Source organism: Equus caballus, chromosome 19 (genome assembly GCF_041296265.1).
Source record: "Equus caballus isolate H_3958 breed thoroughbred chromosome 19, TB-T2T, whole genome shotgun sequence".
Classification (NCBI taxonomy): Eukaryota; Metazoa; Chordata; class Mammalia; order Perissodactyla; family Equidae; genus Equus; species Equus caballus.
In genome coordinates, this window is record NC_091702.1 from 5321609 (window position 1) to 5338269 (window position 16661).

The following is a 16661-nucleotide window of genomic DNA, read 5'->3' on the forward strand; positions in this document are numbered from 1 at the left end:
AGTTCCTTCATTGCAAAATGACCACGATGACACCTGCGCATAGGTTTATAGGGAGTATTAAATGCAATAATGTAATAATACAAGGTCTGTCAAATAAGAAGCCAAATAAATGTCAGTTTCTCTTCCCCTAATTAATCCTTTGCCAAGATGAAACACTAACTCAGTTTATTAGACCATTAATTCAGATATCAAGAGTAATTTCTCCTGAAAAGTTTCCAATGTTAATGTCTCTACTGCGAAGCCTAGCGTGCTGCAGAAGGGAACACACAGTGGTACTCTCCACCCTAGAGAAAACGGGCATGACGATAACACTGTGGGAGGGTACATGCCCTTGACTGTTCTATACTCACACCTTAAACAGGGTGTGTGGAGGGAATAGCAGGCTGCAGGGAAAGCGTGCTCACAGTAACTTCTGCTCCAAATTATTTCCACAGTTTCCATTACATTCCATCAAAAGCTAATCATATTATACTGATATTATTACAAACCTCTCAAGTACTATTAACACACTATCTTGTGGATATATTGTGTTTGGAGTATGAAAACAAAAATAGAAGTTGGCGTTAACAAGAAGTACTCTTTATTCCTGGCGTAGCAATACTGGCTATTGTAAAGGTCTCACCTTTACAGTAAATGCACAGCAGTCATGTGTACTTAAATTTTCATTCATCTAGTTGCCCTCTTCTACTAATAGTAAGGATAAAATTGGTAAAATTTAACTGGAGGACAATTTCACACCAAATCCTTAAAAGCGCATTTACATTTTAATCTAGAAATTCCACTTCTAGGAGTTTACTTTAAAGAAAGAATTGGGATTTGTACAATGATTTCCCAAGGAGAGTTTTTCTTGCAAGAAGAAAACACCCTAAGCGTTCGACATTAGAAGATTGGTTAAATGATGAAACGTCCACCCCTAGGGAACACTATGCAACGATTAAAAATGAAGTTACAGAAAAACATTTGCTGACATGGAAAGATGTACCTGATGTACTGTTAGAATTTGAAAGGTCATAAACTGTATGTAAGTGCTTCACAGTTTGTATAAAAATAAATATATTTATTTATAAAAGTATTAAAAACTACATACCAAAGTAAAGTTGAACAATGCTGCTTTCTAAGGACTTTTATTTCCTCTGTTTTGAGTCTGTATATTTTCTGCAGCATGCATGAATTAATTGTGTAGTAAAGAAAAAGACATTTTAAAAATGCAAAAGAAGGATTAGTAAAGCTCTTTTAAGCTAAATAGTAAACAGATCCCTTCACCCCTCGTTAGGTGGATTCTGAGCACTGGCTTTTCAGATTTCCCCCAAAACCCGATGTGGGAAGCTGGAATTTAGGAGACAGAAGACAAGCTCCCTGGGCAGGGGACTCTTCGGGAGGCGACTGCCCAGGCTTCGAGCTCTGGGGGCCGCCCTTCTCTCCTCCCCCGCCTTCCTGTTCACCATTGCCTGGGAAACTCGAGAGCCCTGTCTCTCGCTGGGGCAGTCTCTTGAGTCAAAGGTTCCCAAGCCCCTGCACTGAGGCTCAGTGACCCTTCAAGCAACTGTTCTGCCTGTGTTTAGTTAGTTCTTTGTGGTTCCAGGGAAGTTTCTTTTAAAGAGAAAGAAACTGGTGGCTGCTCTGGGATGCAGGTCCCGGCTGTCACCTCTAAGTGAACAAAAGCTCTGGCTTCTCTTAGAGCTCTGCCTGCTGCAGTGACCTGGCCTCCCCTTGTGTACAATATTATCAATAATTATTATTGTAGCTGGTATTTGTTGACCCTTGCTATATGTTCCACGGCCAGCCGTCTGGTGATTAAGATCCGGCGCTCTCACCACTGCAGTCTTGGTTCATTTCCCAGTCAGGGAACCTCACCACCCCTCTGTTGGTTGTCATACTGCGGTGGCTGCATGTTGCTGTGATGCTGAGAGCTCCGCCACTAGTTTTTCAAACACCAGCAGGATCGCTCCTGGTGGACAGGTTTCAGTGGAGCTTCCAGACTGAGACAGACTAGGAAGAAGGACCTGGCCACCCGCTTCTGGAAAAATCAGCCATGACAATCCTGTGAACAACAGCGGAGGGTTGTCTGATAGAGCTTGAAAGACGAGAGGACGGCGCAGAAGACTGAGCAGCGTTCTGCTCTACTGTGCACAGGGGCGCCGGCGCCAGAACCAACTTGAGGACACTAACGACAAATAGGTTCCATGCGCTCTGTCAAGCACTTTTCATCAATTATTTTATTTAAACTCTTAAAAGAGCCCTGGAAGATTAACACTATCATTATCCCCATTTTAGAGATGAGAGGGCAGTTTGCCCAAGACTACGTAGCTGGTAAAGAGTAGAGTGAAGGAAGATGGGACCCTGGGTCTATCTGGATTTTAACCATTTAAATGAGCATGTTTATAGTTCACACTGGGCAGAAAGTCCAATTGGCCATTCCTGGGTCTTCCTGAACCAGAATAAAAGTGATTCCAAGAAAACATTAAACCACTTCACAACTGTAGGAGTGATTCTGCTACGAGGCCGTGCCCTTGGCTGCCAGTGGCAAGGACAGCCAAGCCGTCACCAAGGCTCCTCGTGGGTTCAGCTCCACACTGACTTGCTTAAGTGTGTCACTTACCCTCTCCAAATCTCAGGTCCTTACACGAAAATGAGCTTTATCAAACTTGTGCTAAGTACCTCATTTGTGAGTATCAAATGAGACAACATGTGTGTAAGCACTTTTGAAAGCACAAAGGGCAAGAAATCCATTAACCCTACATGCAAATTACTTCTGCCCTCAAAACTCAAAAGCAATGTAACTTTTACACGGCATTATGCCAAAGGCTGAGCAAGGGGCTGGAGAAATGCAGGGGACCCTAACGTCAAAGAAGCCCCCGCGTGACGTTCCCGCTCGGGGGTCGGTTCACCGCGTCCTGAGGGAAGGCCTCGACTCAATGTCCCGCCCCCCGTTCGCGCTCCTGGATTCAACGCTTCCGCTCGAAGTGCGTGAGCTTCGGGACGACGGCAGTTTTTGCCACAGGATTGAAGACTCTCCTGTGACTTGATGTTAGGAGGTCTCCTGGGTCATTTTGGTTTCTGCTCCCTGGGAGCAAATTGAAGCTTCGGCAGTGAAGTGACACGCATTCCGTTTTAACTCAGGATGGCACTTGGCTCAATAATTCAAAAATACATGCCAAATCTTAGGATTATATTTGCACAAGGGCTAATCTGTTTAAAAACTAATATCTGGGGGTAGGGGCAGGAAAGGAATTTTTCTTGACCATTTTTTAAGTTGTAAAAGCAATCCGTGACCATGTGAAGCAATTTCAACAGCCCGTGTGCAGTGGGAGCTGAAGGAAGCCACTCAGTGCGCGTCTCCGCGCCCCGTCAGTAAACGCTGCTGACAGTTTCTTATACATATTTTGAGAATTTTTCTATGATTAAACAAGCAAACAGATGTAAATACATATCTATTTTTTAACAAACAGAATCTTTCATACTATGGAGGTTGTTGTGAAAAATGCTTTTTTTCAACTAAAAGTACTTTTGTACAGTTTTTCATATCCACTTGTGTGACTCTCACAGGTTTAAAATCTCCTGTGCAGTATTCCATTGCATGGATATGCCATAAACCATTTAAGAATTTTTCTCTGGATGTACATTTAGTTGTTAATAGATTTCTAATATCACAAACAATGGTGCAATCAACAAGTCCATCATGTCTTTGCTCAATTATGTGAATACATCTGTAGGAAAATTCTTAAGTAAAATCAATAGGTCAAAGGAGATATGCATTTAAAATGGTGATGGGTGTTACAAACCACCATCTGAAAGCGGCTGTGCTAACTGACTCTCCCCCTACAGCTGGTGTGCAGGAGCCCGACCCTCATGCACAGTCAGTAGAGACTATACGAGAAGCTATTAGACCGGGGGCATAGTATCAATGGTTAAGTGGACACTGGATTAAAATAAGTATTTTAAGGTCTTGGATACTAAGAAACTGGGAATCCCTGCCTTTATGTGTACTGTAAATTGCCCGGCTCCTCACTCTGCAAAGAAACAAGACTGAAGTGAAGTGAATCTCCTGAGGCGGGGCTGCGCCTCCCGGCGTGCTGGCAGTGTGCCAGGCACTGCACTACGCGCTCTCCTTACGGTGAGTCCTGTCCCCCGCAACACGGTGAGGAGGGAACTTTTATCATTCCCATTTTACAGACAAGAAAACTAAGCACAAAGAAGTTAAACTTCCCAAAGTCACTCAGCTGATAAGCGACAGAGCTCAGATTCGAGTCCAGAGTCAGGTGCTTCAAGCACTTAGACATCTGCCTCTGTCTTCCCCCGGACATGCTAAACGCAATTATTCAACATTGTTCCATGCCAGGAAGGACACATGAACCACCTTACCCTGACAGCAACACAAAGCGTTATCCCTATTCCTCGGAGATAGTAAAGTGGCTTGCCAGAGTGACAGAGGGAGGATCTGTACCCAGGCGTGTCTGATTCTGAAGCTTTATTCATTCTACTGCACCATGCTTCTTTATAGGCACTGGCTGTCATAATACCCAGTTTACAGCGGAGGAAATCAGGCCTTCAGAGAGAGGGGAATAAGGAGGCTAAGGAGGAGCTGTCCCCTTAACAAACAGAGCTTACTGGGGCCTCTCAGCCTAACTCCTCCTTCACCCGAGCTCTGGACAGTTAGAACGCCCACGTACTGTTCGTGACATGCGGGTGGTCATACAGCAGCACACAGTGGCAGTTTGCTCTCTCCCATATAGTGCCAGCTCGAATTGTCCAATGTGGACCAAAATCGAAGGCAGAACTAAAGTCTCCCAATTCCAAATATCAACCGACCGAGTTGAGGAAGGGTGACAGAGTCGGGTGAGGATGAGCAGGTGGACTCCCACACTGCAGAGACATTCATCACTAGACCATGTTAGCAACGGAGCTTCAATCTCAGTGAGCAACGCATTATCAGTCCACCAAAAAAGTAGGTTTGGTGCTGGTTCCTGAGTTTACAGCTATATTTCCTTGCTGCATATAGAAAAGATCTAGGACCCAAGGCAGATAGGAAGAAGAACATGAGAGAAGAGCCTTCTGGGTAGGAAAGCCCTCCAGTCGCTGCTCTGCTCACACCGTCGCACCCAGCACAGCGTATAAGAGTTCAGGCCTTGGGTTCAAATCCCCTCTGCTACTTTCCTGCTGTGTGACCTTGGACAAGTTACTGAGCCTCTCTAGCCACAGTTTTCTCATCTATAGAATTAGTAATAACCCACAGCACCAACCCCATTGGTCTGTCAAGAAGATCTAATATTGTCTAGTACAGATCGCTGCCCTGAGGTTGAGGGCAAAGCACAGAATCGCCCAAGTCCACATGGACAGACCCCTCTGCTTCACGTTTCAGCGTCTTCTTGCTTCTTTGTTTTAATGTGATCAGGAAAGCATACTGTCCTGTTTCTCAGTCTGGGGCTGGGAAGGAGCCTCCTACTCATCTTCTCATGACAGCTGTAAACTCTGGATGTCAGAGGGCGCAAATCCTGTGTTTCTGTGTCTGGCAGCCCTAGTTACAAATGGGGCATGAGATCCACGGCATCATCGTCGCAAAACAAACACGTTACCAGAGCTTATCTTTGGTGCTCACAGCTCATCAGGCACAAGTCTGCGTGCGGTTGCTTCGTAGGCTGTGAGGGTTAATGTGATCATCTCTTAAAAGGTGACTTCTTTGTATATCATGGATGCTAACATAATATTACTACAAGTATTGTCCTGACTATACGGTAAAACAAGTCAGCCTGGAAGTATATGCAAATTTTACCATTATGTTGTTCAGTTTTAAGGGCGATGAAACATTTGCTTTGGGCTCCTCACATTGTATTGCAAATCCATAAAAAACTTACTATTCATTTCTACACCTAAAGTTTATTTAGCATTAAGCCCCTGCCATTATTTCCCTTTCAGTGGAAGTTGGGTTTTCGATTATACATCACAACCCGATATTATAGAGATCTTTATTTGCAAAGAAATTTAGTGTCTTTTCTGTTTATGTTGAACCAGTACCTCTGTCCTTGTTAGTCAGGCAGTGGAAGGCAGAGCTTCAGGTCTTCTCTATGAGAAGATGTCTGCATCTCTGATAACAGCGTTTGCTCTTTTATCTCCTCCAGGAGCAAAGAACGTCAGTGTGATGGCTCAGGCCTGCCAGGCGCTGCTGGCTGGGACCGGGTCTGTATGAAGCCAAGACATCTTCTTGAAAAATGAAGTATGATAATATAATAATACGATAATAATAATAATAATAATTCACTCAGACTAGCCGTTAGAAATTGTGTGGATCCAAAAAAGGTATTTTTACAGTTGAATTTAGAAAAAGGAACCTAAATTCTGTCAGAATGGTTGGTGTCTATAAACATAACTTTTGTCTTCCATGCCTCAATCTTTTGTCCAAGGAATTATGAGAGTGGATTAAAAATCAGGCAAAACTTGAGGAGCTGAATAAGCCGTGCGTGAGACGAGAGAAAAATGAAAGATTTGGATGTCGCTCGTTTGGGGAAATAGATGGTTCACGTGCAGACAGTTCTTGGACTCTCGCAAGGAGCCCTTAAGAAGCGCCTCCTCCTGTCCATTTCTGGTTCCCATCGCCAGCCTCTCACAGCCAGTTCAAACGTTTAAGCCCCTTTAAGTACTCTCTTCCTTCTACCCCCTGCCTTTAGTCAATCTTGAAATCCTATTCACCCCTACCTTATATAATCTCCTATCTTTTCCATTCTTTACACACCTAATTCAAGGTCTCGTTTCCTCCTCCTTGTGGTAGCAACACAGGCTTCTGAATGATCTCCCTGTGGCCGCTCTCCGCGCAGCGCGGCTCTGCACCGTGGCCACATCCCCCTCCACACGAGGTCATTTCAATCATGCCACTTCTCTCTCCAAAACTTTCAGGGGAAAACTCCGACACCACGGCTACAGCTCTTTGACCAACTCTGCTTTACTTTTCCAGGCATTTTTCCCATTACCTTCCTATATATTATCCAAATTTCAGCCAAATTGCGCATTCCGTCTAATCATCCCCAAATCACCTCATTCTGCTTCCTCCTCACAGAGTAACTTCTTCTCCACTCTACAAATTCCTACCAATCCCTCCATCCCAAAATTAAATGCAACCTATGCTCTACACAAAAATCAACACTTCCTATATCCCTCGGCTGTAGTATTGAAATTCCTCCGGCCCTGGGTTCAGACTGTCCGCACAATCAGATCATACAGGGTCTTTCTATGCCATAGAAAGTAGTTTGGAATTTATTTTCTAGGCTATAGGGAACCACGAAGAGTATCAAGCAGGGGAATTATAAATCAGAGTGGCATTGAACTCAGATGATGCTGTGGCGGTGAAGAGGCTAACTTGGATGGGAGCAAAGAGGCTAGAAATGGAAGGACCCATTAAGCAATTATTGGATCTTCCTGAGAGAGAAGACTGAAAGAAGGGCATTTTGGGGGCAGAAGATGATGAGAAAAGTTCTAAGTGTGTTGAATTTGATGTTCTGAGGAATAGGAAAAGAGGGGCCAAACACCTGTGGTGCAACATGAAGGAGGCACTCACCCAGGTGCCCAGCCTGCACTCACGGGACCTTGAGAATGAGTGTCTCCTTCAACTCTTCACCCTGGGGGCCTCGTTTGCCTCACCCTCAGTTGCTCTGTTACATTAGAGATATCACCTTGGCAGCCAAGGAGGTAGGCCATCTCCCTTCAAGAAAGAACTTGCTGTTCAGCTGCAAAAAGCACGATTAGCTGACAGCCTCCAGCGACAGAACATTCAGGATCTGCCTCAACCTTTAAGACGCAGCCATGCCCTTCCTGGGAAACCTCAGTCAGTGACTGAGCACGTTAGGGCTGCTAGGCCTGGATATTTCTGTCCGTCGCGGGGCTCCTTCAATACGAGGCAACCTTCCCTCTGGAGGTCGCCATGAATTGGATGAGATTGTCAGATCTGCACTGTGGTCTGAAGGCTTTTGCTGTCCAATCCTTTTTCCATTCCCAGAAGACCTAAATGACACTTCTAGTCCAGAATTAGTCATACCAGCCTGGGCCTGCAGCTAGACATGAAGTGAGTAAGCTGAAGCGGCCTTGTCATGTAATGGTTAGAAGGCTGGGCTCCAGACTCTGTGTTGAAATCCCAGCTCCACCACTTCCGACCTTGTACAACCTTAGACAAGTCACGTAACGTCTTGGTACCTCAGTGTCTTCATCTGTAGAATGAGGATTTTAACAGTAAGTGAGATCTAAATGAGATAACACACAAAGTGTCTAGCACAGTGCCTGTGCAACTATCAATGCCCAGTGTACATTTAGGAAACCCACTTGTGAAAACCTATTTCATTTAATTTCTCAGAAAACTGCTGGTTCAACCTACGTTTTTCCCCCCGAGGAAGATTTGCCCTGAGCCAACAACAACTGCCAATCTCCCTTGTTGTGAATGTGAGCTGCCACCACACCACGGCCACTGACAGGTCCATGCTGGGAACTGACCCAGGGTGCTGAAGTGGAGCACACCCAACTTAACCACTAGGCCTTCAGGGCTGGTCTTCAACCTACTTTTCTTCGTGAATTCTGAGTTGCCATGTTATTTTCTCATCTTCACAACAATTGGTAATTTTTGATCTCTCAAAAAGCAAGAATATAATGCAAAGTGAAAGAATCATTATAATAGTAAGTAGTAAATGCTCAAGAAATATTAACGTTATTGGTTAGAGTTTGAAATGCTGCCTACAGAGGTTGTTGGGTATAATCAAATAGAAGAAATGTTCTCTTTCTCAAGAATTTTCCACATGATGTAATAAAGCTAATGAAGATTAATTAAAAACATGTCAAACCCAACCCTGTGATCTTTTTCAGTTTCACTTCCTGTTACCCCAGTGCGGCTTCTCCTCCCCGTGCACCGTCCTCGCCTTATTGTCTCTTGTTGTGTTATGCTTCTCTCCATCTGTTTTCCATCTATCCAAAACACCTACTCCTCTCCTTTCCACCAGTTCCTGCTAATCATCTTCTTCAGAACTTGGTTGAAAACTCACCTTCTCCAGTTTCCTTGACCAGCCCACCCTGCTCCCTCCCAGAATGATCACTCCTCTCCACTGGCGAACCCTAAGAATTGCGTCATTTAGAAACTAAGTAGAACAAAAAATAGCTAATTCTCAAACCATTTTGAAGGTGTCTGTGCCTCGGTAAACAATTTTAATGATGAAATAGTAGGAACAACATCTCCTCCTTCAGACAAGACCTCCCCTCCTCACCTGCCCTTTTGCTCGAGGCTGGGAGGTGGCTTGGCAAAGCGATACTCAGTTCATGATTACTTACAGGATGAACGTTTTCAGCTGTGGACGCATGGTCAGTCTACAAATTATATTTTTAATATCCTCTTTCTACATGTCAGCCTTAAAAAATGAAGTTTCATAAGAAAATCTCAGTCATTTAATGAGGAAACTATTGTGTGGAGGAAGTGTTTTGCAATCCTTTTCGGTTTTGCAGGTAATATAAAGCCGTTTCACAAAGTAAAAGCCTGGTCTGTAATACATCTGCAAGCCAGAGGAAGTCATAATTAGAGGCAGATGGCAATGTGGCATTCTTTCCTCTCACTATTTAGTACATATGATATTCCCTACAAAATGGCACTAAATGTTTTCCTGCCACCACACAATGCCATATACGCTCAGAAAAATCAAACCTCTTTTCATGCCTGTGAAACTGACATCAAAGAAAATAACCAACTTCAAAAGTAAGACGAAAGTGTTTTGTAATGTGGTTGAATGCAATGAATGTTTTTACATAGCTTAACATTTGTATATTTGCATTAGCGCCTACTGCAATTCATACAAAAAAAGTGCTGCTGGGGGCCGGCCCTGTGGCCAAGGGGGTAAGTTCACGCTTTCTGTTTTGGCAGCCCTGGGGTTCCCCTGTTCGGATCCTGGGCACAGACCAACACAATGCTCATCAAGCCATGCTGTGGCAGCATTCCACAAAGAAGAACTAGAATAAATGGCAACTAGAATATGTGACTATTTACTGGGGCTCTTAGGAGAAAAAGGAAAAAAAGAGGAAGATTGGCAACAGATGTGAGCTCAGGGCCACTCTTCCTCACCAAAACAAGGGCCTGCTAAATCTTCGGCATCCTACACATTCAATATGAAACTTTCATCAAGATAGTCACATTCAAGGCCAACTTCCTGCTCAAATAGGTCACAATCTTAGGTGTATTTAAGTATTGGAAATGAATAGTACCTAAAATTAAAATCCTTGACACACAGAGCTGTACATGAGTATAACATTAATAGCATACACAGGTTTTTAATGGCTCCTAATATAACATGCTCCCTCAAGGAACATTCATATATGTTGAAACGCATTTTTACCATACTACTTTGAGTAATTATGAATTGAACATGGTTGATAAAACCAGCAGTAAAAGTTATGTAATTTTTAAAAATACACATAATCTTCCGTAAGTACACAGCTCTATATGTGATAAAATATTAGATCTCAAATGCTAAAAAGTAAATGTAGTTTTCACACTGATTTTCAAGAATATACATTTTTATTGTTACAAGTCAGTAAACTATTTTACCAAAGTTTCAATCATCTCCAATTCAAAGAAAATCAAAATCAACTGTTTGTTTTATAATCGATATCATGAAGCAAAAGCAATTAATAACTGATACAAAATAATCAACTTATCTACTACCTCATCTTAAATATAGTGACGGTATTAAAACTACCCTATCTGTTACACCTAACAACTTTGTATTTCAGAGGTTCCATTTTCAAATGTCATTACCCACTGGACACTTAGAAAACCCACTTGTGAAAATCTATTTTATTCAATTTCTCAGAAAACTGCCAGTTCATCCCATTTTCTTTGTGAATTCTGAGTTGCTATGTTATTTTCTCATCTTCACAATTAATCATTATTGCTCTCTCCAAAACGAGAACATAACGCAAAGTGAAGAATTATTATAATATAAAGACAATAAAGCAAATTTCTATTATACAAATGAGCAGCACTCAAAACAAGTTGTTTATCTTAAACAAACAACACATTATAGTTATAATTAGCTCATTACCACAGTTAGAAATATTCATACACATTTTTCAAAATAAGTCTTTCGAATAAAGTACTGCAAGCATCTTTCTAGCTTAAGGATTTGAAATAACAATTAAGTCTGAACCTTAAATCATTCGTCTCTATAACTAGCAGAGCAGGTCCCAAGACTGTAAATCTTACCCAATGAGACAAGGGATGCTGAATGTATTATTAATTGCTAAGTGATTTCTTAATTTTAGAATCTAGCACCCAACACTGGCAAATAAATAATGTGATTTATGAGCCCGGACTCTCACGCTGCTTTACTAGAGTTCAACAAACACTGGCACATCCTAAATGCACAGTGTGACTGTGACCTGGACGAGCCAGGAAAGCCAGCAGGACCCGGAGAGAGCAGGTGTATCCCCTCCGCTTGCTATTCAAGTACTAGGACTCAGAACACCGAAGATGCCGCTGCACACCGCGGCCCGAGGCCCGGTCCCTGGAGGAGAACCGCGTCTCTCCCCGCGGGGATTACTGAGTTTGAAGAAGGCAGGTAACAACATGGGGTAGAAATTCTTATGCAGCAGCAGCAAGATGACTCTTCTCTCCAAATTTTCAAAACGCAACATCCCCTCCCCAGGCACATGCACATAAGCACCTTTTTTAAGCAAGAAAGGAGGGTTTTTCAAACAGCTGCCTAAAACATGCCATTTGCATGCAAATGAAAAATGTATTTTTCCTCTACTTGCTGCTGTGTGACATGTTTACAGATCCTATTAGAAAACCTGGATGTACATAAAAAGTAGTGCTTTCTATGAGATTCCTTTATTGCAATCTGCCTGTGCAGACATATGTGTACATAAATAATACATATTTGTGCAAACACGCCTATGTTAACAAGACACACACACGCATACCTAGACCTATAATTAAGCTTATACTGCTCTACAAGCCCCCTTTTACATTTTTTTAGCATGCATGTTATTCAGGAGACATTTTTTTAAAAAAATAACAAGCAATTGCATTAAATGCACACCAAAGTGGCATATTCAGAGGAGCAAATACATTACCAGACGCATTTTGAAGTTTCTGGAACACCTGCAGGGGAAGGGAGACCGTGACTCGGCTGCCGGCACACGGTGTTCCTCGGAATCACTGAGCTCTCTGTGACCGTAGGGACTGGCAGGCGAGCGTGAGGCTGGGAACCTTTGCGTGGAGCTCACTCTAGGCATCAGAAAGCCTCAAAGAAGCGAAAGAAAAAGCAGCACACAGACAGCTAGATGAGAAACTTCTGGCACCTCTCCAGCTCAGGAATGAATTCTTTGTAATTTGAAGACGTATAGAGATGGAAATGAAGAGAAACTTGGATTCACGGGTGAATTTGCTCAGCCATGCAGAAATGGGCAGGTAGCAGGCTCTCGGCTCATTTTAAAACAGTCACTCAAGAGCAGGTCGGAATCAAAAAATTAACAGGCACCCCTTTTTGCGTAAATAAAAAGGCTACTCCAGCCAGCTTCCCAAGATGCCTTTACAAACTTCAAATGGATCATTCCATCAGCTGTTTGTTGCACGTGTTATTAATCCCAGTGCAGAGGTAAATGGAAAATGTGATTCCCTTTATATAGAAAACTGGATTTATTGCTTCTTTTTATAATGCACTTTAGTCACATAAATACATACATTTACTCACAGAGTTCTCGTTTCTTGTGTAAAACCCCTACTGTTTGGTCCAGATAAAAGGCTTGTTCACAGCTTTTCAAGGAAGTGCAGAAAAAATGTTTTAATACTCAGAAGCTGAGCTGAGTACGGATATTTAAATGTTAAGTTTGAAGCAAAGAGAGTCTAAAAGAGCCCTGAGCCATTAAGTGGCACATAAGAGAGACAGTCATACACGAGCACTGAGCAGGCAGGCGGCTCAGGTCTATAAATACATACGTAATTAAGGACAGGAAGAAAAGAGCTTTGGCAAATTAAGTTCTTAGAGACAATGGCTGTGACTTTGTTTGGTCTTACAAATAGGCAATAATTTCTAGGGATCACGTGTGGACTTCACCTTGTCTGAAGAAGCCCTCAGCTCACGAATAGAGTGTGGGGTTGGAAGCATTGCACCCTGGCAATCTATATTCAAATGTAATGAGAAGGATGATATTACCATGAAGAATGTTGTCATATGACATGCGGCCTGTGTGGCTGAACTACTCATCCAACCTTGCAAACGGCCGTTTGCCTGGACCCAGTAGCACACGAGCTCTCGATGGGAGGGTGGAGGTGGGAGGCTGAGGTTATTTGTTTTACTGCACACGCACCATTGGGAGGCTCAGGGATAAAACGCATGGGCTGAGCGTGGGAGTGATTCTTTCCAAGGCCACATTTATCTATAATAAATTCAAAGTGGACTTAATGACGGCCAATTAAGCTATTTATTGTTTTAACTCTTGAGGTCAAGGGCAGAACAGTGTTTATGTTTATTGACAGAAGGTCAATGGCAAGATTGCCAAAGATAGCCGGGCGCACCTGTAAGCACACTCAGCAAACGGGGATCGACGGAGCAGCCTCCAGGCCTCCTGCTAACCCAACACCCAATCCTTTTTATCCAGGAGATTTTTCTCTTGTCTCTCCACTGCTGTCTGCTTCATCCATCCATTCAACAAATATCTAGCGAATTAGACGCTCTACCTGATGCTGTGGAGAACACAATGACACTTAAGACAAGATCCTCCCTCGAGGAGCTTACCATTGTCAGATAGTACCACAAGGGGTCAGGCGTGGGCACGTCAGAATTACAAACACCCATGCTCGCCGCCATCTCTTCTTCCATTTTGGATTCACTTTTGGTGGGGTGAGGAAGCAGAGTTTGCACAAGTGTTTTGAAAAATCTCCTCGGGTGATTCTGATCAAGTCCCCACCACCACCCCATAGGAGTAACTGCAGTTCAAGGCAATTGTTTTAAGCTCCCTAGTTACTGAGAAGGCATCCCACGCACCACCGCATACAGACTCCAGCTACACAGCTGCTCAAGCTGACCTGAGCCTCTGTGTCTCTGCTGCACTCTGCCGTGAGGAAGGCCCTATTTAACCAGTGTGGCGCAAAGCCTGGATCTGTATGGTTCTGAATGGATTTGGAAGCTGAAGCTGAAGGCAAAAGAAAGCCGAAATCCTTGGTACATACGCATAACCTCTCTGGGCCTCTGTTTTCTTGTCTGTAGAATGAGAAGGCAGGGCCAGCTTTCAGTCTATGATTTCTCTGCCAAAATGCATGAACACCTTCTCTGAGGAAGCCAGTTCTATGCCACACTGACACCTACACAGGAGCAAGCCTAAAGTCAGAACTCATAATTCCCAACTTCCACTACCTTACTGCTTAACGGTACCTGGTCAGCAAATCAAATCTCATGAGGGTGAGCCATCAGCCCGAGGAACTGGAAGCCCAGCATCATGGGCTTCTCCTTCTCCACTTCTCCACGGGGAACCACTCAGGAATTCAGGGCATGTAAACAAGCATGTTATCTGCCAACTCCGTCCATCCTTTGCTTCAGCAACTGCCTCAACTCCAGTCCCAGAGGACCTCTTAGTGAGGGACAGATCCTGGAGTCTTCTAGCAGAGGGTCACACAGCCAGAAGCCAGGCTGCCGCCCGGCCCCCTCCTTCTATGACCAGTGCCCTGCAGATGAATGTGAGGGCCTGAGACGGTAGGTGTGGGGCTCACAGGAGCAGCTCCTCCACGCTTGGCTCCTGATTCCAGGTGGTGGAGGGCTGTCCCATGCCACTCCTCAGAGGCATCAGAGGACACTATGGCCACACCACCCCCAGATGGCCAGCCTGCCTGCCCACCCCACCCCTCCTGTACTGTCAGCACAGGCTCACTCTATGTTCTGCAAGCCAACCCATGATGACAAGAATAGCTCAGAGGGAGGGGCTCACTCAGACCCCACCATGGACTGCTCCGCACTCAGCACCTCTGTCAGTCACTCAGGAAGAATCCAGCCTTGGCAGGCATTTTGAAGACAAAGCTCATGTTACCAACTAAAATATAAACCTTTTCATGTAATAACTCTACTAAAATATAAATTTTTTCTATATCCTCTAGTTCTCAATCAAGAAAATCAGAAAAGCTTGACCTTGAAGTACAAAGAGAAAGAAAAGCACAAACGTTCACAGCTGGTGGCACTGCAGAGACAGTAGAGACAGGCAGACCGAGCGTGAAGACAAGAGCCTCTACCTAGTGGCCAAGTTTCTTTGGATGAGCCATTGGAATTCCCTCATACTGCTTCCTCGTCTGTAAAAGAAAAATACCTCCCTTATCAAGTTATTTTGAAAGTTAAAATCTGAAAAGTGCCTGGCACATAATGTTCCTCAAGAAATAGCAATTCGTATTATAATAATCAAAAGTGTCCAAATGCCTTCAGCACCCCTTCAGCCTATGAGAACAGGGAGGACATAGTACGTATTAGTCATTTTCATGTCCTTCGTGCCCAGTATGCCATGTGCCTCCACACCCATCCCACAAGTTTCTGTTGTGCACCTCCCAGTCACACATCCCCTACTAGGTACCAGGGACACAGCGGTGGGCAAGACAGAGGTGGCTCCTGCCCGCATGTGGCTCACACTCCCGTGAGGAAGAGGAAAATAAAATAAGTGTCATGAATAACTGAAATATATTTCTTAGATCAGGCAAACACCATACAAACGCCACAGACTGAGTGGCTTAAGTAACAGACGTTTATTTCTCTCAGTGCTGGAGGCTGGAAGGCGGAGACCAAGGCATAGCAGGGTGGGCTCCTGGGGAGGGCTCTCCTCCTGGCTTGCAGACGGCCTCCTGCTCGCTGTGTCCTCACATGGCAGAGACAGGAAGCTCTGGCGTCTCTTCCTTTTCTTCCAAGGACACTAATCTTATTATGGGGGCCCCACCCTCATGACCGCCTCTGAGCCTAATCACCTCCCAAAAGTCCCACCTCCAGACACCGTCATGCTATGCATTAGGGCTTCAGCATATGGATTTTCAAGGGACATTGAGTCCATAACAATATATAAACAAATCAACTAATTTGTTAATGGTAATCTTTTTAGCTTTTTGTTTATAACAACCCAGACAATGTGAAGGGCACAAATGGAAGAAACTTTGTGACTGCTTCCAATAATTATCTTCAAACCTGGGGACTCAGGTTGATGGGCTGGCCCTCATTAAGTGGCAGATTTCTTCCCAGGCGCTGTCCCCTGAGACCTGTCAGGCTAGCTGGCCAGGCAGCCCTGAGATCTGTCCTCACAGCCCCTTCCCCTCCCACGGGCAAGGCGTTCTGGTTCCTGGCCTCACTGTTGTACATCCAAGCTGTCTGAAACACAATAACACTTTTTTAAAGAGCAACCAGGATTTTAATTAAAGTTCCAGGGATCCAGCCAAGGATGTTTTTCTAAAAGAGAAGCAATTTCTGTTTTTGGAGACAGAACATTTCATAACAAAGAGTTCATATATTGTGATGAATGATAAATAGCAACCTGGGCTATACCCTCACAAGAGCCTGCCTGCAGGGTGGCCGTGTGTATACCTGTGCGTGTGCTCACACTGTGCGTGTTTGATGCTCATCTGCCTAATGAGGACAGAGCTGGGGAGACAAGTGCCCTCAGGTCGCTGAGAGCCCTCAGAC

At 44.1% G+C, this 16661-nt stretch overlaps 1 protein-coding gene across 1 annotated transcript in view; it reads right to left on the reverse strand.

The window, feature by feature from the left end:
* IQCJ (IQ motif containing J) overlaps positions 1-12381 on the reverse strand; it is a 186024-nt gene extending 173643 nt beyond the window's left edge. Inside the window, exon 1 of the mRNA XM_023623227.2 lies at positions 12091-12381. Within this exon, the coding sequence (XP_023478995.2) occupies positions 12091-12252 (162 nt within the window). The 5' untranslated portion in view covers positions 12253-12381. The remainder of the gene's footprint in view (positions 1-12090) is intronic.
* Between the last annotated feature and the right edge of the window lie 4280 nt (positions 12382-16661).